General features: G+C 41.4%; 1 protein-coding gene across 3 annotated transcripts in view; it reads right to left on the reverse strand.

Moving 5' to 3' along the window:
- Window positions 1-23,294, reverse strand: part of LOC144022067 (poliovirus receptor homolog) — a 146,639-nt gene that overhangs the window by 40,213 nt on the left and 83,132 nt on the right. The window contains exon 7 of one of the 3 annotated variants that reach the window (XM_077526524.1): window positions 12,174-21,301. The exons of the other annotated variants lie outside the window; for them this stretch is intronic. Coding sequence (XP_077382650.1) covers window positions 20,715-21,301 — 587 coding nt within the window. The 3' untranslated portion in view covers window positions 12,174-20,714. Of the gene's footprint in view, window positions 1-12,173; window positions 21,302-23,294 lie in introns of those variants that run through there. 3 annotated transcript variants of the gene reach the window in all.

Below are 23,294 nucleotides of genomic sequence, written 5' to 3' on the forward strand. Positions count from 1 at the left end.
GCATTAATTTTCCCATTAAAAGTATGTCTTTTTTATTTACTTATTACAGCATACAGCACAGTATATATTTATTAGATATGTTTGTTAGTTTTGTTTTTAGTTTATTATGAATGCTTTTTCAATCATCATGTTTTTTTTTTTGTTTTTTTTTTAAACAGTCATTATTTTATCCATTAAAAGTATTTACTTGTTATACAGCACAGTATATATTTTTTTCATTGATTAGATGTTTTTAAGAGGCTGACATTTTACACAGCATCTAAAATCCACATCAAAGCGCCCTCGGGCTCGCATTGCGACCGTCACGTGACCCAACCCAGAAAACGGGCGAACTCGAGGCGAGTCGTGAGGTCCATTTCAGTCGGCAGCAAGGGGGCGCTATTGGCCGAAAATGGCGCCCAGAAACGGATGAAAACGGAAAATATTAACAGAGGCGTCGCAGTGACATCAGAAGGCTCGTCCAATAGGGGAGGGGCTGATTTCAGAGTTACTTCCTGTTTGGCGAGGATGCCCAAATATGGGCACGCAGTGAACACCAAGACAAACGAGTGCAGTGTGAAAAGGTGGTCGCTCCACAATGTCATGTGTGCGTGTATCACAGCAGCTTGTGCATTTGCGTATGAAATAATCTCCAAAAGTCTTCTTTCTCCTCATGATGTCACACACCTGGAACCAAATCCTCTTGTTTTGGTAAATAAAAAAAATAAAAACATTAAATGAAAAGCGCTATGACCACCAGTGACTGCGTGTGTGTTTGTGTGTGCGTGCGTGACAGCGCGAGTGGGAATAAAAGAGATTTATATCAGGCAAAGAATGGTTTTGTTGCAGTTCCTAAGAATAGATCGTGTGACGGAAATGATTTTGATGCTGTGTGCAAGCCGCCACGTGCACGCGCGCGCGGGCGCACAAAATTTGTCTCATTTGGTGTGTATTTGCCCCGAAGTGCTTTGCAGATCAAATGCACTTGCTGTTTAATTCACCGTCTCAACAGGCAGCTCTTACCGAGCGCACATGCTCAGTGGGGCGCGCGCGCACGCACACACATATATATAGAAACAAACAAGGAGAATCCGAGATGGAATATGGAGATGAAAACTCTTTAAATATTTGGTCGGCTGCGTCGTCAGCCGCCGAGTGTCAAGTGGGTCGTGATTTGGCGTTCGTGTGTGCGTGTGCGCGCGGAAGTGTGTTGCAGATGCTCGCCACGCACACACAACTATGATCATCATATGCAAGTAAGTGTCCTCAGCTGTTAACAAACTTTATGTTTATATGTGTGGAAAAAAAAAAAAAAAGTGTCAGAAACGAGGAGGGTTTGCACGAAAAAGCAAAGTTAGACGAATGCAATTGAAATGTTTCACGAGGATATACGGGGGGGGGGGGCGGTGCTGTTGCATGGAATCGGTTATCATCAGATCGGAATTAGGCCTCTCTCCCAATCTGATATGAGTCGGATATCAAACAGATCGTTTAACAGATCATCAGTCGTTATATCGGCGTTCACTTTTTTGGCAGCTCGAGATTTTTCTTATCGAAACTTCGATCGCGAACGAATCCGTGTATTCTTTCGGAGATGTTACGATTAGTTTCCCATATGGAATGGCGCACTTGTGAGCCAGGACGACAGAAAGACGGCATAAAAGTCAGAGAAACCATCACTATAACAAGCAGAAATATTTTTAACTCATTTGCTCCCCAAAACGTATAAATACGTTTTTATGTTTTTGTTTTTTTATTCTATGCATGCAGAGGCTTTGATACAGCCTCCAAACTGAAGAGAATGTTTAAAAAAAAAAAAAAAAAAGTTAGTCATTACAAAAAACGGCCAGAGTATAAGAGATCAACCAGAGCCATGTTGCAAAACTCTTTTCCCCACAGTTCGAAACAGATTTGTGAATAAGGATGAAACTTATCTATATTCTAATGTTACATGCTGCAACACGGAAATAGATAGAAATATGCTAGTTTTTTTCCTCATGAAAGAAAAGACGTATTTATATGTTTTTTTTTTTGTTTTTGTTTTTTTTTTAATGGTAGAGCATACAGAAGGCTTTGATGCAGCCTCTGAACTTAAGAGAACGGTTGAAGCAACGGTAGTTATTACAAAAACGGCCAGCAGGTGGCAGCAGAGTATAAGAGATCACTCAATCATGTTGCAACAAGCTCTTTTTGCCAGTGTCTTCTACAGGTTTGTGAATAATGCTGTGAATAATGCTCGTGTTCTCCAGCGACTCTTATGACCACAGCGAACGCATTTTTAAAGGAGCGTCTTGTCATGAACGACCACAAATAATTACGCCGCCGCCGCCATTTTGCGCGACATCAGATCGCTCCCGGCTGGACGTATTTACACACCAACAGTCGCATCAGCGCGAGGCTTAAATCAACACAGCTGCGACGCGTCGACCCTCACGTCTCTCGTCCTCCTCCTCTAACTTCAATCAGCCTTCCGCTCGCTTTCCCGGCTCTCCACTTTGCCCTTTGCTCCCGCATCGTCGGCCGTCCTCGCTTCTTCTTCAATCCGCACGACATTTGCAATATTTTTTTTTATACGTGCTTTTTTGATGGCGTCGTCTGCCTCCGTCTAAAAGACGAGGGCGGGGAATCAACTGTGTGTGTATGGGCCGGCGAGAGCATTTGATCCAGCCTGCCTTGTACTTCTAAAAGAAGCAAAATAATAATAATAATTTTACATATGATATGCAATTTTTTCCCCAATTTGAAACAGTTCCCGGGTGCCTGTGACATGATTTGGTCACACACAAAAGATGGAAAATATAGCAATACATTCTTTATCCTCTGCAAAGAACGACTAATATTACAAGGGATTACTGAAGAGGGCAGTGCTTGCCTTCATCATCATCATCATCATCATCATCATGAGTGGACAGGAAGAGGTAAACTAGCAGAGGCCTCCAGGGGAAACCGGAGCATCCACTTCCCCCCGTTTTTTCGCTCAACGCCCAGCTTGTGTATTTATGTACTGTACCGTCCGTCGGCGTGTGCGTGCGTGCGTGCAGAAAAGCCGAAGACGGGATGTTATCGTTTCCTGCTAGACAGCAGGCATGATAGCATTTCCAATTTCCTGTGAGTTCTTACGCCTGCCGTCCGAGTTCGACACGAGTCCAAGATGGGGAAACGCAAACGAGAGTTCAAGCGAGCGGTCGAACCCCCCCGCAACCAAAAACAAAAATTCATCTTATTTTTGATAGCTAAGTTGTGTGCAGAAATGCATTAACGTAAGGGAGAGAGAGAGAGAGAGAGAGTGGGGGGAGAGCGGGAATTATCCCAACCCTTTAAAAATGTTTTTTTTTTTCCTTCATCAATTATGTGCCTGTTAATTTTCCCACAGTACTGATCAAGGAAATTTTGCCAAATGTCTATAAAGAAAATTTTATTATTTATTTAGTTGATTATTATTTATTATTTAAATCCTCTTTTGCTGGCTTCACAGTTGACATAATTGGTGTGACGTTATAGTGCCGCCTGTTCACTGATATATTTATATGTATTTATATTTATTTTCTTAATTGAGGGTTTACAATTATAATTTCCTTTTTTTAGCTGACGCATTAATACATTTTTTAAATGTTTCATACTGTCATCGATCAGTTTCATTGAAAAACAATACTTTTACAAAATGTTTTATTGATTTTTTTTTTAAAACTGGGAAATGAGAACAAAATTTGTGAGTGTGAGAATTATTGGCAATTTATTATTAAATATTTTATATTACTATAATTAAAAAAAAAAGATTTCATATTCTTTAATTGTGAGCATTTCTTACATAATGTCCAATTGTCCAGTAAGTGCAGCACCAGAGGGCGTTTTTAAAATATTCATAATACAGAGCTAATTTCATATGATGTTTGTTTGTACCGTAAAAATAATTATTTACTTCCATTCAAATTCTTGTTCCTAGTTTGTCATCAAACAGAAGAAAAACCCCTATGGAGCTCTTTGAAATTTGCCAAGTGACACAGGCAAAAAAGAAAACAACAACAACGACGACAGTGCAGGAACGAGACGAGCAAGCACATGTCGATACGGGACCAAATTGTCGTCATTTGGAAACGTCCGTCTCGGTGAGCCGGATCGATGCGGCGCCACTACACGACAACAACACGTTTGTTTTATTATTTTCGCCCCCTAGAGTGTCGTTTGGAATGATTGAAGGTTCACTGCTGGATTTTTTTTTTTTTTCCCCCCTGTGGGGAGTTCCGCTCGGGGGGGGAGGCCAGTTTTCACGCGACGCTATCGCTGAAAGTTGCAACTGCGAACGATCGCGGGGGGAAATGTTGCTTGTTCCTGCATTCTGACAGGTTGACTAGAGCGCCACATCGTTTACAGGTTTACAAACGTTGAAAGAAACTGCATCCAAGTACCTGATGACGCACTTTTGATGAAATTTCATGTGGGTGTGGCATCAAAATTTGATCATTTGGATTATTTGCCACTGAAAATGGGGTGCGAAGCAGCTTTAATTCTTATCGTTATGCAAATCTATATTGCTTGTTTTTCCAAAAATGAATTGTAATATCCGCATTAAAGCACTTGATGACATTTTATGTGGGTGTGACATGGCGTCAAAACGTAACAAAGATTTGAAGGATTTGTCACAAAAAACAAGAGATGCCAGAGCTCGTAGCTTTAATTCTTATTCAAGAAATTTTTTATTTTATCCCAAAAAATGAACATAAAAAAAATACCTAAGCAAATTAATAGTATTGCTTAAAATGTCGAATTATAACAGTGAAAGAATCCGCATTAAATCACTGACTTTTTTTTTTGTTTTTTTACATTTTATGTGAGTGGGACATGGCGTCAAAATTTAATGATCATTTGAATGACTTACAATAAAGAAGGGCATGCTAAAGGTTATAGCATTAATTCTTACCATTATCCAATAATTTTCAGTTTTGCTGTTTGACAAAAATGAACAGGAAAAAAATACCTAAGCAAATTCATAGTATGGTTTAAAATGTCGAATTGTTGCCATTTATGAACAGTGAAGAATCCGCATTAAAGCACTTAACGAGTGAGACATGCGAGTGAGTACTGATTAAAATGTCAAATCATTCTTTCCTAAAAACAAAAGAATCCACATTAAAGCACTTGAAACTTTCGTGACAATTCCATTTTATGTGTGCATGGCTTCGGGTCAAAACATCATTTGAAGGGATGTTCAAGTTCGTAGCTTTAATTCATATTATGCAAGAATTTTCCATTTTGATGTTCAACAAAAAAATAACACTATACCTAAGCAAATTAATACTATTAATTACAAATGTCAATTTATTATTTACTAAAACTGAAATAATCCGCATTAAAGCACTTGATGCTTTTTTTTTTTTTTTTTTTAACTAAGACTTTACACAAAATGTTATAAATTCCTTTAAAAAAAAAAAAAAAAAAAAAAAAAAAAGGAGCTTGGACTATTTGTTGATTAAAAATTTCAAATGTTTATTGATGGATGAAGATTTTATTTGTCCGATGAGGGAATTTAAATTTGAATTTATTGCACTTTGACGACACCATCTGATGTAACATGGTGTCAAAGTTTGATGATTATTTGCAAAATTGACCAAAAACAGGCCACAAAGTTTCCCGTTCATCATTGCTCGCAGCTTTAATTATTATTATGGGCTCAACCTTTCAATTATGTTGTAAAAAAAAAATAAGGCGCAGGGAACAGAATGGCTGCAATCGCACATAATTGTCACACTTCCACCAACAAAACCGTCCGAGAGAGAAAAGAAAAAAGAAAACGATTGTTTTCAGGTGATGAATATCAGCACAGAGTAAAAAAAAGATTAGTGTGTGCGTGCATGCTGAGTCGAGGGAAAGTGCGTCTGACGATAAGGACGCTGACACATTCATCATATTCAACGCTCAACGCGGCGAGACAACTTGCGCCGAGAGCGCGCTCGCATTTTTCATCTTTAGCGAAATTACAGAATGGGAGTGTAAACATCAGCTAATGAATTCACGTCTGGGCGCGCATTTAGGAAGAATCTGCCGGACGGATCAATTCATCAATCCGGTCTGTGCCAGAAGACGCTTTCGTTCCGCCACAATCCGAATTACTTTGCTTTTTTTTTTTTTGGGACGGTACGACGGTTGCGGGAAAATTTGGATGCCGGTCGGGGTGCCATCCGACTTTTTTGAAATGCACAGCGACTTGTTGGGGACTGATTCATTGAAGAACGAACAGTTTCATACACACATTTGCTCCATTTACCTCCGTATGGTATTAACTCATTTGCTCTCAAAAACGTATAAATACGTTCTATTTGAAATATTACCAGTGTCCCAAAGACGTATTTATGTTTTGTTTTTTATGCTAGAGCATACAAGGCTTTAATGACCCTGAATTTAAGAGAACAGTTGAACCAATGGTAGTTATTACAAAAAAAGGCCAGGTGGCAGCAGAGTATAAGAGATCACTCAATCATGTTGCAACAAGCTCTTTTTGCCAGTGTTTTCTACAGGTTTGTGAATAATGCTGAAACTTAGCTATATGCTAATTGCTGCAAAACGGAAACAGATAGAAATATTCACATGGGTAGTTTTTCAATAATTAATTGATTTATTTATTTTGAAAGGTTGGTGGGTGTTCTTGGAAACCCCATTTTTTTTTTCATGATTTATTTTTTGTATTTAAAAAAAATAAATGCCATAACTATTGTACAATAAAAACTGCACAAAATATGCTTCAAATGCCCCCAATTCAGTTGTAGTAAAACCAATCCAATATAGACACATTTCAAATCAACCCTAAAAGCGCATTTATAAAATTAATTGATAAAGACGAAAAAAAAAAAGTCAAATGTAGCATCCTTTTTTCATTTCATTTAATTGACAAAAATAAGTGTTGAATTTTAGCATTAATTTTCATGAAGAAAAGTAACCTCGCAGCCCCGTTAAATGTTGTCTTCCGAAAACGTGCTAGCTTAATGCTAACACGTACGCCATGCGAAACACCAGAGACTGGCAAGTAGAACTAGCATTGCTATCACGTTTGTTATAAAGCTTGAAACAACCGATTCCTGAACACGAACGCTGCCCAACACAGACAACATGAACGAATAAATCACCGACATATCTTATTCACGCGCCGTGAAAAACAACAAGTTACACAGCAGCTAGCTTGTAACGGACTCCATATTTGATCAAATCTACGTATACTAATTGCCACCATTTTGTTTCAGATCCATCGAAAGATCCAACAAAAGGAGCGTCGTCGAAGACACAAAGCGCCGCGTTAGGACCTTAAAGTGTCAGACAAACAGCTCTTAATATTTGATGACTCACCGCCTCGGGCGAGAAAGCGAGCGTGGCGGCATCTTTAGCGCGCGCGCGCGCGAGGAAAAATATGCACCAGTCGACTTTTATAATTGAGGTCAGAGCGGATATTTCTTTTAGTCCTTGTGACGGACGGACGGAAGGAAGGAAGGAGGCGTGGCCACAACCATCACATCAGACCGTCACTCACAATCACTCACTCTGGGATTTATTAGTCGGGTCTGGCCACAAAGTGGGGCCAGAGGTTAAGTGAAGCGCTATTGTCTTAGCTGTTATCAGCGCGCGGCCCAAAGTGCTTGAGGACACGCGCAAACAAACACGGTTTAATCAACCCGCGCTGGCGGCTGCCACAGATGTTGCTCTGCTCATAGCGACTGGGGGGTGTTTATTTATTCAATTGCAGATGCGCCATTTATTAGACGGGAGGCCTTTAATTAATATGACGGTTGACGTCAAGTGATCGTGGAGTTGAACATGAAATAAAAAAAAAAAAAAAAAAAGTTTACTGAGACGTGCAGCGGTTCGTTCTGTTCTATCCTGCTTGGAGAAGGAAAGTGTCTATTTGAGGGAGGCGTCGACTTTTTGCGAATGATCCCGGGACCCACACAACCGATTTGAGGGAGTCATTTATTTATTTGTTCCAATTGCTAACGCAGCCAACAACAACACACGTGAGGCATCGATATTTATTTGAGGGAGGAGTCTGTTCATTCAAGTCGACAACACACCCAAAAAGTGAGAGACATATTTGAAACCACATTTGAGAGAGATGTTTATTTTTTTTCAAGCGAGTAACTACCATATGCACAGACGTGGCAATCTTTTGAGGGAGGCGTTCATTTTTTTTTCTTTTCTTTCCAAATGATGCCAATAGAAACATATATCAGGGAGATGCACATTTTTTTACAGAATGATTTACCTACACATTAAGAACATCTGAGTTTTTTTGTTTTTTTTAAATCAAGTGGATGAGTATAATTTTTTGCCTACACATATACAAAGACTGTTTGGGGGAGGGGTTTTATTTTCTCAAATGGATGATGGATTTTATTTATTTATTTATTTTTCCACAGACGCAGAAAAATATTTGAGGGAGGCATTTCCCCCCCCAAGTCATTACCATTGATAAAAACTAAGGGTGGCAGCCGATTCAAATTTTTTATCATAACTAATCGCAGCCATCGATTGAGTCCTCCTTGCCTGTAGTTGGCGCTACACTGCACTAGTTTAACAACACGGCAAATCATGAGGCTCACTTCCTGTTTTGACGACAACGAACCCACGAGTATGTCCGCGCTTTTCACCAAAACTTCACCGGTTTGTAAAGACTTCAAAATTGACGAGGACGAACCACACATTGCAGAATGTGAACTTTGTGGTACAATAGGAAGAGTGCATCGTTCAATAATAGCAACTTGCTAAAACGCCTCAAGGCTAAACATTTACTACAAGTGAATCCTAAACTAAAAGAGCATTTTTGTGTTTTATTTTGAGCGTTAACACTATTGAAAGAGTGACTGTGCTGTTTTTTTGTTAAAATTAAAGGAAATATTTTGGTTTAAAAATCTCATTTAGTGATTTTTTTTAATTGATCAAAATGTACTACTGGCATCGGTGAGTACTGAGGGTGTGAGTATCGCATCGGTCTGAAAAAAACGTCCTATCGAACATCCCTACTTAACACATTCACTGCCAGCCCAGCAAAAATGCATCATTTGACGTCTTTTTCCGTCAATGGCAGTGAATGAGTTAAAAACACACTATATTTGAGGATGGTGTTGTTTTTTTCCACCTCAACCTATTAACACATTTTGGAATTAGCAGCTACCCGTTTGGCCAGCAGAGCAACAGCACGTCTCATCACCGTAAGACCACATCGGTGGTACTGCTGTCACTTTGGCTTCAGATCCAGGTTAACGGCCCCAGGCTCACATTGGGGGCGGGGCTGACAGGTTCCACTGTACGCTATAGAGGTCACCCCGTTCACATCAGATATTAAGCACCGTTTGTCTGCGGCAGAACCAAAACGTGTTGTGAGACACGTTCGTTTTGTTCGTTCGTTCGCTCGCTCGTGTGTGGAAGCAGTTTTTGGAAGTCAGCAGCCTCCGATCCAAAGCAATTAGGGTGTCCAGATGGCGGCAGCGGACCCGCAGTAAATAGCTGCGCATTTGACAGAAGACGCCTGACACAAACACAAAAGAAAAAACGCAGCCAGCGATGTCACACATCACCGACGCCATCGGGGCAGCGGGCAAACAACCAGGACGCGGCGGCGGCGTCATCACCATCAACCAACTGGCTCGACAACGTTCCATGCGCCCCCCCCCCCACCACCACCCCCCACACAAAGTCAATCTCTTGTTAAAATTTGACCCAACAAGGTTGAGTCAGAGTCCGAACAATGCGGCCTTTCTATGCAGAGTCCATTTTGCGTAGTCGTGTTTCACAACCTTTATTCAGGGACGGCCACGGTTATTTATAGTTTGGGAATTTTAGGTAGTTTTGATTTCGTTTTGAGTTTTGTTTTTTTACATTCTGTTACTTTTAATTAGGGGTGGGAACCTTTGGCTACCTCACGATACGATACGATACGCGATACAAGGCTCATAAGGATTATCTCATGATATGACGATACCACGATTATCAATATATTGCTCATAAATACACGATAATCTAAACTAAAACTAATGATAAAATAATAATAATAATAATAAATATAAATAAATATAATAAAACAAATTAATCTCAATAAATAATAAAACAATATAAATATAAATACATAATATAACAAATATATATTATATAAAAATAATAATAAAATAAAAATAAATATATAAATAATAAAAAAAAAATTAAGCTCATGAGTCTTCTTCAGCTGAAAACTTGCGTCCATTTTCCCACCACTCTTATGAGGCGCTCCCCCTAGTGGCCAGCCAAGTAATTGCTCAATAAGTCATGAACAATGGAGCCGTTATAGTGGCTGGTTATTATCTACAAATATCACGACACTTGCGTAGACGTATCGATAATCTATCAGGAGAAAAAAGTATCACGTATCGTGATATCGATTTATCGTCACACTCCTACTTTTAATTAGTTTTCAGAGTGGTTCCGTTTTTATTAGTTTTAGTTATTTAGTTTAGCGTTGCACAATATACCAACAAAATATCAATATCGCGATATTGGCCTATGAAATATGCATATCGCAAAGACATGCGATACGTTTGATATAGAATTTTATGCTTTTATTTGAATTTGACCGGTCAGACTGTCAGGTTTTACCTGTTTGACATGACAAAAAAAAAGGAGAGAGGAGGATACAATTTATTACTGCACTCAATGGGAAAAAAAAAATCCCCTCTTCACCCTCTCTTTTTATTTGGTTTCCATGCCCCTAGTTCCATGGGTGCAAAACATAGTCGGAACACTTAACGAAAATGTGCACTGCCATCCAATAGTTGATTATAGACAGGTAATTACAATTAAGAATACAAAATAAATCGACTTAAAAATCACATTTGAAATCACCCCCAAAAGCTCATGCATTAAATTAATTACCAAAGACTAAAACGAAGGACATTTTTGCTATAATTTGTTTTGTAAGCATAAAATGTAGTTTCAGATTTTATTTTTTGTTAATTTTAGTTAAGTAAAATAACCTTGGGTATGGCAACTATTTTCCATGAGAAAAATCCCACCAAGCGTCACGGCACACTTTTTGTTTCGGATTCCACATTGCCCGAGCGACGACAGCAAAATAAATAATAAATAAAATAAAATAAATAAAATGAGCAGCAGCACTGCCAGTTTTTTTTTTTCCTTTTCGGGGTGAGGGGAGGCGTTTATTTCTGAACGAGTGGATGACGCGTGCGCGCGGACCACCTCATTCGAATCCTTGAGACAACGTGGACTAGACATCCATTGACGACTTGACACGGACAAGAGAAACGTCCATTTGAGGGAGCCGTTTATCAAGTGGGTGACACGCCTGCCACAGATAGACACACAAAGAAAAGTGTCTATTTGAGAGAGGCCTTTATTTTTTTTAAAGTGGATGATGGTTAGGACACAGGCCCGAAAGAGATATCTATATGGGGGAGTGGTTTAATTATTATCTCACAGATTATGTACCCGGAGATTCGTAGACACAAGCAAAGTGGTTATTTGCGGGAGGTTTTTAATTTTCAAAAGTAAAAAAAAAAAATTCATTCAACGAAAGAGGGAGGAGTCTTATTCTTTCACGCAAAAGACACGCCCACCGATTAACACAAATACTTCCAAGTCACATGTTTGAGAGGTATTAATTTGACAGAGGCATTTATTTTTTTTCCCCATGATTAACACAAGTACAAATGGGGGCATCTATTTTTCAAATGAAGGCATACTTACCAATGACTTGAACCGCACGCGTGCACACACACACACGACGCATCTACTCAACTGAGGTATTTTATTTTTTAATCGTACATCTATCATTAAGTGACACAGAGAAGGGAGATCTCTACTTGAGGGAGGTGTTTACTTTTTATCAAGTAGATGACCATCAATTGGTAAAGTCACAAATGCCAATAAAGCTTCTATTTGAGGGAGGCATTTATTCGTAAGTGGATGACGGACTCTGAGTAAGTCGCACGCACAAGAGAGATGGTAATTTGACGGAGAAGTTTTTTTTTTTTTTTTTTTTTTTTTTTTTTAAAGCTAAGTGGATGTTATGCACACCGACGCCAAGGAAGCTTCTATTTGACAGCCTGCTTCATACCCCCACCAATTAAATCGATAACTTTAATAAGAGAGAATCAATGAGCAGCATGTCTCCTCACTGGTCCAGCGGTAAAAACAAACAAACAAACAAAAAAAAACACCAGGGCTCTGAAACATCAAAAATCAACAAGTCTTTAATAATAACAACAACCAAGTACGAAAAAATAAAGACATGACAATAGCAGCAGGCACCAGTCTAATTCACCTGTTTGTTTTTCCCTCATTTATCTGCTGCTTGAAAATCAATATGAAAAAAAAATATATTACAAAAAAAAAAAAGAGTAAGAACAAGAGAAAGAAAGAAAAACAAGTTGCACAAGAGCAGTCGATAAAAAGCACATTTTGGAGTAACTGCTGCGCGTGTACATTTGAAAGTTGTATAGACGACGAAGCACATTTGCCAGCGTTTTGGCAGCAATCACAGCGCGCCAGTCGAGAATAAAGCACTCGCAAAAAGGAAAACGGTTTAAATTATAAAGCACTGCAAAAGAAACAGCAAATGAAAACAAATCCTTCATGCGTTGCCGTCACTGAGCAATACACAAAACGTGACACCATAAATTAGTACTTCATTTTTTTTCCCCTCTCTCCTCTGCTACATATTTATATATTTATACTATTTACACAGGAATGATTTGTGGGGGGTTTTTTCATGGGTGAGATGGAGGATGTTAAGGCTTTGTAATCATCAGATGTTTGCAGAAAATGGAACAAAAATTAGATATGATGGCGTGAACACTTGTTCTATGAAAAACAAACAAAAAACAAACAAACATTTTACTTGAACTGAGTGATCTGACAACAGCAATTCAATCGGAAATGAACGCGCCGACAATAGGCAAGAGCAGGAAAACAGACTAAAAGATAGGAAGATGCTAGCGGAAAAAAAGGTGCGGCTCATCAGGCTAATTTAGTATCCACAAGTGGCGGGAAAAAATGATAACGTTGATGTGTCGTCTCAGATTACAGCAGCAATAAGCCACCATCAAATATCTTCCATTTTTGTCAGAAGAGTCGTTCGTGCGTGGTGCCACTCGCTAACTGCGCTAAGTTAGCATTCATGAGGGGTGGGCTAAAACGTCAATATTGTGGCGGTATCGCTCACGATACATCATCAAATATCGACTGCGGTAACGGCATGAGAGTTACCAGCAGCTAAATGGGCGTGACAAGATATCAATATAGTAATTTATCAAATAATTATATCTGTCGGTCCAGTATTGACGTCAAATCGATTTCATGAGTGGCAGACGAGTTCGCTAGCGGACTCACTTGCAAATCTGTCGAAGTATCTACACTAAAGGTGGGACAAAATATCAATATCACGATGCATTGTATTGTTATTGTCAATCTCATTGGTTCATTCAGCTTTATACCGTACATATAGAACACAGTATTAGCACTGTTGGCTCATGCAGCACGTAGCCCGGTTGGCAAAACTAGCATCTCCTCTCGGATTTCACGTTCCTGCTCTTGTCCACTTTGGATGCGACCGGATTTGGACCGCTTGTCGCAAGGACCTGCGGCTACGTCCAAATCAAGATATTTCCTTACGTTCTTATTACATTATCATAAATGCCGCAAGTGTAAAAGAATGATGGATCCTTCTAGAAGCGTTTTGTAAGACGTGATGGTAGATGAGGCTGGCAGCGGGTCACGACTTTGCATGTGACGAACGTCACACACACACAAAAAAAATCTTTAGAACATGATAAATCAAGCCACATTTTTGTAATTTTGTTCCCCTCTGATCAAAAGTCAGCAAAGGCCAGATTATCGGACGTTTTTGACGTTTCATTTTTATCAAACAGCTCGGGGTGTGGGGTGTGTAATAGTTTTGTTTTGTTTCCCCCCCCTCCTTTCTGAACTGCTCAAACTATGGTTGAGGATGAAAATCATGAAGTGGAATACGCACATAATTGTATGGAAATTTGAGGATTTTTCCACCCTTTTGATCAAAGTCAGCAAAGGTCCGATTATCAAACATCTCTGAAAGATTATCCGGAGTGATTATTTTGTGGCGTGTGTGAGCCTGATCATCAAAGTGGGGTAAACGTGATAATCAGGCTAAATTTGAGCTTCTTTAACATTCTGATCCAAATCCACAACATGTTTAAAAAAAAAAAACTTCTATTGAATGATTATCCCGTGGTAGCAGCTAGCTGGCTAGCAGCTAGCTGGCTAGCAGCTAGCTGGCTAGCAGCTAGCTGGCTAGCAGCTAGCTGGCTAGCAGCTAGCTGGCTAGCAGCTAGCTGGCTAGCAGCTAGCTGGCTAGCAGCTAGCTGGCTAGCAGCTAGCTGGCTAGCAGCTAGCTGGCTAGCCACTGTAATTGTTTGTCAAGTTGTTTTTCAACAAAAAAAAAAAAAAAAGAAAATTTGATGTGAAATAGTTTTAGATTCGAAAAGGTTCAATAAATCTGCTGACAAAAAATATATATGGGGTAAAATGATTGTCATGACTCTAGACTAAAACGGTGACAAAAAAAAAATAGACGAATAAAATGATGTTTTCTTGGACTACAATAAAAAATAAACGCTAGTTTTATAGTTGACTAAAAATGGACTAAATAAAAATGGGATGATTTTTTTTTTTTTTTTTTTTTTTTTTTTTTTTTTTTTTTTTTTTTTTTTTTAAGAAAAAATGAAAAAATGAAAAGAAAAAATTTTTTTAAAAATGGGATGATTAAAACTAACTGTGATAAAAACTAACAAGGGTGACCGAAGACTACATTTAAAAATGGCAGACAAAATTAACACTTAGTGCACTAATTTTCCTCGTCACGTGTGGGGTGTGGCCACCTAAAAATCTATGAAGATGACAAAAATTGGCACGCGTGTACCCCTCTTAAGTGCAGATAACAGCCACTTGACGCCCAAGCACAGCAAAGTGGACACACTTTACCCCACAAAAAAAGAAGAGCATAGGTGGAAAAAAGTGTACGCAGGCTTCTACAATAATTCGGCCAACGGTCGGATTTGTCGGGTGATGGGACTCTTTCCAAACCAGCAGCTACGGAATCCACGTCTCGAGACAACCAGCGAGCAAAAGAGAAGGAAGAAGAAGAAGTGTTTATTTTTTTTTGATGTTTGTGTGTGGGCCGGTGTCAGGCGATGGCAGGTACGAGGCGCCGGTCGGCTTGTGGGAGTCGAGCATAATGAGAGCGGCTGCGGGGCGTTCGCGAGTGGGCGAATGTTTCTCGCCGTCGACGGCACGCCAGCAAAACAACAAGTTTGCTTTGCCAATTGTTTTGTTTTCGTTTTTTTCCTGTACAGTGATAAAAGTTGGATGGAAACCGACCCTTTCCGACTTGATCCCAAAACTTTACACACACCTCACGACGCCACTTGATAAATTATCACTCGTGTGCGTCTACCCCGGAGAGCCAATTGTGCAAAAATAATGGCGTGCTTGTTGTGTTGAATTGGAAGGGAAAAAAAAAAAAAAAAGGTGCATAAATTCAGTAAACAAAAGCTGCCGTGCGGTGTAAAAATGTACATTCACAATGACTTTTCCTTTACATCGCGTCAGGCTGATATTTACATGGGCATAAATATCCACATTATTATTATTTTTTTCCACAATAAAAAATAAAGATGCTTACATTTATAGTATACACAGACACCTCAACACCAAAAAAAATGTACATAGAGTTTGAGCGTTTGTCCACCACAAATGTTGCCATTTTCATCCCCAAACACAAAATGTTACACGCACGTATCTCTTTGTAGCAGTGACACACATACACACAAGTGCAAAAATAACATCTCGATTTTTTTTTTTTTTTTTTTTTACTTTTCAGTGGCTGTGGTAAATCTCGTGTTAGTTGGCGATTTGTTGCATTCTCGGTTGCTTAGGGTTGCTTGTTGTCTGTCTGTTGTGGTGAAATGGACTAAATGGTACGCGAGTGTTGAGGCCGTCTTCCAATTGGTCGCTGATGGGGAAACCGTAAGCTAAAAACGTGGTCACAGGCAGATGGTTTGATCTCCCATCTGATGTCCAACAACTGTTTTTGTGCTACAAAACAGGAAGTCCTCGGTTCACGGGGTTCTTACTAGGGCTGGGTTAAAAAAATAAAAATAAAAAAATAAAAATAATCATTTGGTCGCAAAAACGTATAAATACGTTCTATTTTAAATGTTTTAAGTGTCCCAAAGACGTATTTATTCGTTTTTTTGTTTTGTTTTGTTTTGTTTTTTTAAATGCTAGAGCATACAGAAGGCTTTAATGCAGCCGTTCAACTTCAGAGCACGGGTGAAGCAATGGTTGTAATTACAAAAACGGCCAGCAGGTGGCAGCAGAGTATAAGAGCTCAACCAGGGCTATGTTGAAAACAATGAGGAAACTTAGCTACATTGTAATGCTAATTGCTACAAAAGGGAAACGGATAGAAATATACTTTCTTTTTTTTTCCTGATGAAAGAAGAGAATCTAATTTTTCTTTTGGAAGGTTCCATGTTTTGATAGCAACAAAACAATATTCTGTGAACCTTGCAAAAATCAGTCAAAATCCAATAACTGATTATAACACGTGTTTTTAATTAAAAATCTAAATCATTTGACCAATTTCTGCGTACGCAAATTTACATTGGAATTTAATAAGTAATCAATATCGGATTGAACTGAAGTGGAACGAATCGAATCGGGAAAAATTGAAATCGAACTGAACTCTTGTGAATCAAAATCGAATCGATTGAGGAAATTAGAATCGATACCCAGCCCTAGTTTCTTAGAGACAAAATTTCGAGGTTACAAAACGGCATGCAACAAACTAGCTTGCGCAGCGATGTGAGAATACGTCATCACGCAGTACAATAAGGCACGCTCAAGTTACCGCCATACTTTGTTCATCACTGGATTGTTTATTAGTCTATTCGTTTATATAAAGATGGAAGAAGCCACCATGTTGTTAGCAAGCCGCTTCTGTTAGCTTCTCCGCTCGCCGAAGAAGGAACGGGAGGGAAAATAGGCAGCGCTTATTCAACCCTTCCCGTCTTCTCTCTGCCTTCAAGAAGGTTAGCAAGTCCGCAAGGCAAAAACGACGTCTCCCCTGTAATTCAAGGTTAAAAGCCCGAGTACAGTCACCGCAGCCTTGGGCGGCGCTTGAGCCAGCGCTTGACCTGGCGACCGGCAATCGTGCTGCGGGACTCCGCTGGGCCTCGCGCGGCAATTTACCGGCAACGGAAGTAAAGCAGGCTGATCAGAAGGTCAGGAAAAAAAAAAATAAATTACGATCACGCTGATACGGGTGACTAAACGGCAACGTCGGACGTAGTAGCGAGGGAGCGGGCCGAGAGGGCCTCGGGTGGCTCGTTAGCCAGATGAATTAACAGTCAGGAGACAATCAGGCCCCGGAGCTGCATCATAAAGGGCCATTTCGCCGCGTGTTGCCTGTTAGTCAATAGAACTCCGCCGGCCCCAGGCAAAAGCTTTTTATGTCCCCCGCAATCAATTGCGCACACTTAACGGCGTCCGCTAATGGAGAAAAATATTGCATGATCTCCCCAGGAAAATCTATCGATGCTAATGCGCCGGTGCCTCGCACCATCCGTCAAGCGGCCGAGGGTGGCCGCCGCTCGCCGCCGCTGGATTTGTCAGGCAGGAATAGCCCAAGTGGGCTGTTTGACGCGTCACGAGCAATTAAAATAAATAAATATAAATGAAAATAAAAATTCTCATAAGATTCGCGATTCTCATTTAGTACAATTCAGAATCGATTTTAAATGTCCTAAAATCTATTTTATTTAAATTATTTTATACTGTTTTGGGAACACTGTTCATGTTGTACCCGATTTAGCCACTTAGGGGCAGTATGGTTCCATGCGTTCTGACACACTGTTATTGGAGCCACATTAGAGAGAAGAAGAAAAAAAGTCAAGACCAAATTATGCCAATAAAAGTTGTTTTTTTTAAGCATTGCTGAAACCTTTTCTATGAATAGCCGTTCTTTTGAATGATAACAGTGCCACCACTAGCGCGCTAATTAGCTTTAGAAAGTCAATGGCACTTTCCGTTGTGCGTTAGCCTTGAGCTAGCTACGTTCGGGGAAACAAGCTAAACAAAGTGGGTTTACATTGGACTCTTTTTGAGGGACTGTCTGCTAAACTGTACTCAGTCTGCTCAGGGAGGGCAGAATATAATTTTAGTGCGATAAAATTATAGCTAGCTACATAGAGTAGCAGTTCAAATTAAAAACTTAATAAATGTAAACAAAATAAACCATTCTGTCTTGCAACCCAGAATGGAGTAGATCATGACAAGTCTTTGCACATCTATAAATTGAAGCAAAAATTATAGTCAAACAAATCAATTCGGAATCGAATCGCAGACCCAAAAATCGGAATCGAAACGCGAGACAGTCAAAGATTTCCAGCCCTACTAAACACATGCAAAAAATAAAAAAGGAAGCCGAATCTACGTCCTAAAGATGAAGTGGTGACAATCTGTTGGTCCCAGCTAAGCCGGCGACTTCACGCTTCATTAACAATCAACTTCCTCTTGTCAGGAGCGCTCGTGACGAGACGTTCGCCTCCGCCGTCCCGCAGACTCCCCCCCCGCCCCATTGACCCCGTCAGCTCGGCTGCACCTCACTCCCGTCACTCTCTTGTTTACCGTCTACCTTTTAGCTGCCGGCGCCTGGCATGACGCTTTTGCATGTGAACGCCGGGTCAGCGTTTCAAAACCCCCCCCAAAAAACAGCGCTCCGGTTCTTACAGCACACAAAAGACTCGTGGCTGTGAGGATCAAATCCCCCGCCAAGACCATGTCAGGCATTCATGTGAACGGACAGACAGATGCGACCAACATGTCGTGGCGGTTATCGGGACTTGGAATAAAAGGCTCGGCTGTTCCGCACGCACGCTACCTTGGTCGTGTTTTGGCTCACTTTCAGCTTTGACAGTGACAAAGTGGGCGGCCTTGGCGGGACAAAAAGAAGCACTCCATCATAAAAAGTTGAACCTAGCGATCTCGTAAGTGAGCAAAAACGTGCCGACTACACTTCCAACTGGATGGTTCACAGTTTTTCCATTTTCACGTTCAACTGCAGTGGGTCGGAAGTTCGGAACCTAAGCTCGGCTCTTGCAGCAGCACAGTCATAATTACAGAAAATATTTTGATAGCTAGCTCCTGCTGTTGGCCGTCATTGACCACTCCAGGTAATAACATGTAAGAACTTTAGAAATTGTGTGGATGACCTCTTCCTGGCCATGAATATCAAACAATCCTATGACATACAGTAAGTACGTACGGCCTCTGCTGTATAAGCTAGTTTTTTTGTGTGCCGTTCATTAACTTGAAACAATGTCGACGCCATCGTAGGCTGAGGACTCCCTTTAGTAGGAATGGGCTAATATCAGATTATGATTATCATTATGAAATGTTGAGGTAAAAGTAACATTGTTGGAAAGTGATAGCAATGTTAGGCTAACATGGCTAGCTAACATTGTTAGAAGCCTGCTGATAGCATCTTGTCTAACATTGCTGGAAACTGATAGCCATGTTAGGCTAACATGGCTAGCTAACATCGTTAGAAGCCTGCTGATAGCAACCTGGCTAAGATTGCTAGAAACTGATAGCAATGTTAGGCTAAGATGGCAAGCTAACATTGTTAGAAGCCTGCTGATAGCATCTTGGTTATCTAACATTGTTGGAAACTGATAGCAATGTTAGGCTAACATGTCTAGCTAACATTGTTCACTAGTTAACGGCCTCGGGCTATAGTCTCACCAGTTGTAGACATGCTAACTCATAGCAGGTTACAAACGTTCATTTCATTTGTGATAAATATCGCGTTGGAGGTTTTGCCTCCTTTATCAGCCACTCTGTCAGAACATTTTGTGTAGCCTTCCTCTACTAAGCTGTGATAAAAATTCCCATAAGAGACAACTTTAAAAAACAACAACTTGTGGCTTAAAGAAAGTTTTAGCGTTCCTGAAACAGTGACTTTTTATAAGCTTCAAAGCGGTAATTGGCCCATTCCTACCATGTAGTAGATTTCCCAATAAAATAAAAACGTTACTTTAAAAAACCTCACACAATCAAAGGTGACAACCCGCTCTAGTCATTCTCTTGGCCCTCGGTACCAATTCCGCCTTGGCCACAGACCTACTTTCAGTTTCAATCAATCAAGCCGACGGCGGCAGACTACGCGGAAGTGATTTGGAGGTTTGACGGGGGAGGCAGGGGACGAAGTGGGGGAAAAACAAAGACAACAGACGTCAGCAAACAAATCCACTCGCAACCGTTTGACGGTTTCGCGCCTTCAGACCCCATCACGAGCAACGAAACCACCCGCCGCTCGTCACAGCGTGACGGATTACCGGGGGGGGGGGAATAAAAAACAAAACAGTTTTCCACAGGAGGCCTGAAACGGCGGTCGGATTGTATGACAACTGCGCTGTGACGCCAGTAGGCCAAGACATGACTCGATCGTTCCTATTTTGTCAATAAACAGCAATAACTCGACTCACAAGATTCCTACAACTTCCTCCTCCAGTCAGTATTGGGGCTACACTGTGATTAATAATATATATGGAAAATAACTTCTTTTTTTTTTTTCAAAATAAAAGAATGGTTTCGTTCTCTCATCTCGATCCGACGGAGGCACAAAAATCCCCGGGTGGACGCTTCCTCCTCCCTTCCAGCTTGTTTTATACGTAAACCGCCGTCCGAGAGATGACGGAGCCGTCGCGCTGGGACTCCATGTCGTCGTCCATGTAGTCTCCGATCATATCGCCCTGCTGGTCGGGCGGGCGCAGCTGCAGGATGGGGGCGCCGCCCGAGAAGTGGTCGTACCGCTCCTCTTCCTCCAGCTCGTCGAACTTCCTCCTCTCGGCGTCGTCCAGCTCGCTGCTGAGCAGGATGTCCTGGGCGGTGGGCGTGCCGGCGACCACCTCGGGCCGCCCGCCGATGGTGAGGGGCCCGTGGTGGTTGTTCTTCTTCTCCGCCTGGTGGGACGAGCCGTCGTCGTACACGAAGATGGGGCCGTTGTTGTTGCCCACGCCGCCGCCGGCGCCCGCGCCGCCCGTGCCGTTCTTGCTGGCCTTCTTGCCGCCGCCGAATATGCGCGCCTTCAAGTCGCCGCCGGCGCCGCCGCCGTTGGCCCGGTAGCCCTGCTGCTGGCGGCGGCTGCGGGTCACCAGCACGGCCACCAGGGCGGCCACCAAGAGCAGAGCCAGCAGCGAGCCGATCACAGCCCCCGCCACCACGCCGGCGTTGGACGGGTTCACTGAAGGCTCTGTGGGAGGGGGCAGGAAGAAGAAGGAAGAAGAAGAAAGAAGAAGAGTGTGAATTGTGCCAAGGGAGGAAAGTCATCCGACACCAAGAGTGGAAGCAGGAAAAGGAAGGAAGGGGTTGGGTGATGTCCATGTACTGTTGCTATAAACTTCCTGATGTGTCTTAAAAACATTTGACAATGATAAAAGTGACCTCACTAGTCTAGAAATAATATTCTGATTAATATTAAATTTGTGGAATATGAGTTACGAAGCAAAATCCAGCCGTTTTTACCCACCTTAGGGGGCGGCCATTTTGCCACTTCTTGTCGACTTAAGATGACATCACAATTGCTAAGGTGTCAGGCGACGGCCAATCACAGCTCACCTGTTTTCTGAAGGTGAGCTATGATTGGTTCTTACCTGAGACCTGAGCAACCGTGATGTCATCTTAAGTTGACAGCAAGTGGCAAAATGGCCGCCTTTTGATATTGATAAAAAGTGCTAGATTTTGCTGCTTAGCTCACATTCCACTCATGCAATATTAACCATCCATCCATCCATTTTCTTGACCGCTTATTCCTCACAAGGGTCGCGGGGGGTGCTGGCGCCTATCTCAGCTGGCTCTGGGCAGTAGGCAGGTGACACCCTGGACTGGTTGCCAGCCAATCGCAAGGCACACAGAGACGAACAACCATTCACACTCAATATTAACCAGAATACTATATTTAGACTCGTGGGGCTGCATAGAACATATTGTCAAGAAATTTTTAGGAGTGGACTTCCCTTTAACTTATTCTCTCTCAGCCATTTTCACAGAAGCAATCCCATTCGCTCCCGGCTGTTTTACTGGATTTTGACTGATTTTGGGCCCACAGAAAATTATGTTCTATTGCTATAAAAACATGGAACCTACCAAGAAATATTAGTCTCGTCTTTCATCAGGGGGAAAAAAAAAAAAAAAAAAAAAAAAAAAAAGTATTTGTGTGTTTCAATTTTGCAGCAATTAGCATTATCAATCAAAATCAATAGAAAAAAAAATCAATCTTGATCTCTTATACTCTGCTGCCACCTGCTGGCTGTTTTTGTAATTACCACCATTGCTTCGCCCGTGCTCTGTTGAGAGGCTGCATTAATGCCTTCTGTATGCTCCATCATAAAAAATAAAAAAAAATGTATAAATGCGTCTTTGGGACACTTAACACATTTCAAATAGAACGTATTTATACGTTTATGGGAGCAAATGAATTAAAAACACAAAATTTCAAACTACCTATAGGGAACACAGGATTTTACAAACTATGACTTATTCCGTTTTAAATGCGGCAACGTGTCGACGCCGAACTCTCAAGTAGGTCAGACGGCTTCCCAGACTAATTGAGCATTTTGTGTGCCTTCAAGCTGGAGAAGGTGAAGTGGCGTGCACCCGGGTAGCCCCTCGCTACGTTGACATTTCCACGTTGCTGCCTCACAACTGCTCCTGTCCTCATTCCCACCACGTCACATAAAAAAAAAAAAAAGGTCTCAGACACTTTGCCCTTCAACCTTCTTAGCTTGCGTCCAAGGCTGCTGCTGCTGCTGCTGCTGGCCACAAATCACAAAGCGCAGGTGGCGTAGAAGAGTCAGCGATTGGGCGGGGAAGGCGGGGCTTGTTGTAGGCCATGCACACTCTTTGGGTGAAGGAGTTTGTGTGTGTGTGTGCGGAACAGGTGGAGGCCATGCGGGGGTTGATCATGATGAATGGAGAAGTGGAGGGCAGGAATTAGATGAAGAAGGAGGAGGAGAAGGTGAAGGAAAAGGGTGAGTGAGTGACAAAGTGATGCAGCGGAATGACAGGGCCTCCTGGAAGGCATGAAGGAAAAGCACGACATACAACCCCCCCCCCCCCCCCCCCCCCAAAAAAAAAACCCACCAGCAGCCCCTCCCTCTCTCTCATGCGTCCTCTCCCCCTCCCGACACCAATGTCCATTTGATTGGTGGAATCACAAAGAGAAGCCTCTTAAATTCTACTTGGAC

Source organism: Festucalex cinctus, chromosome 7 (assembly GCF_051991245.1).
Source record: "Festucalex cinctus isolate MCC-2025b chromosome 7, RoL_Fcin_1.0, whole genome shotgun sequence".
Taxonomy (NCBI): Eukaryota; Metazoa; Chordata; class Actinopteri; order Syngnathiformes; family Syngnathidae; genus Festucalex; species Festucalex cinctus.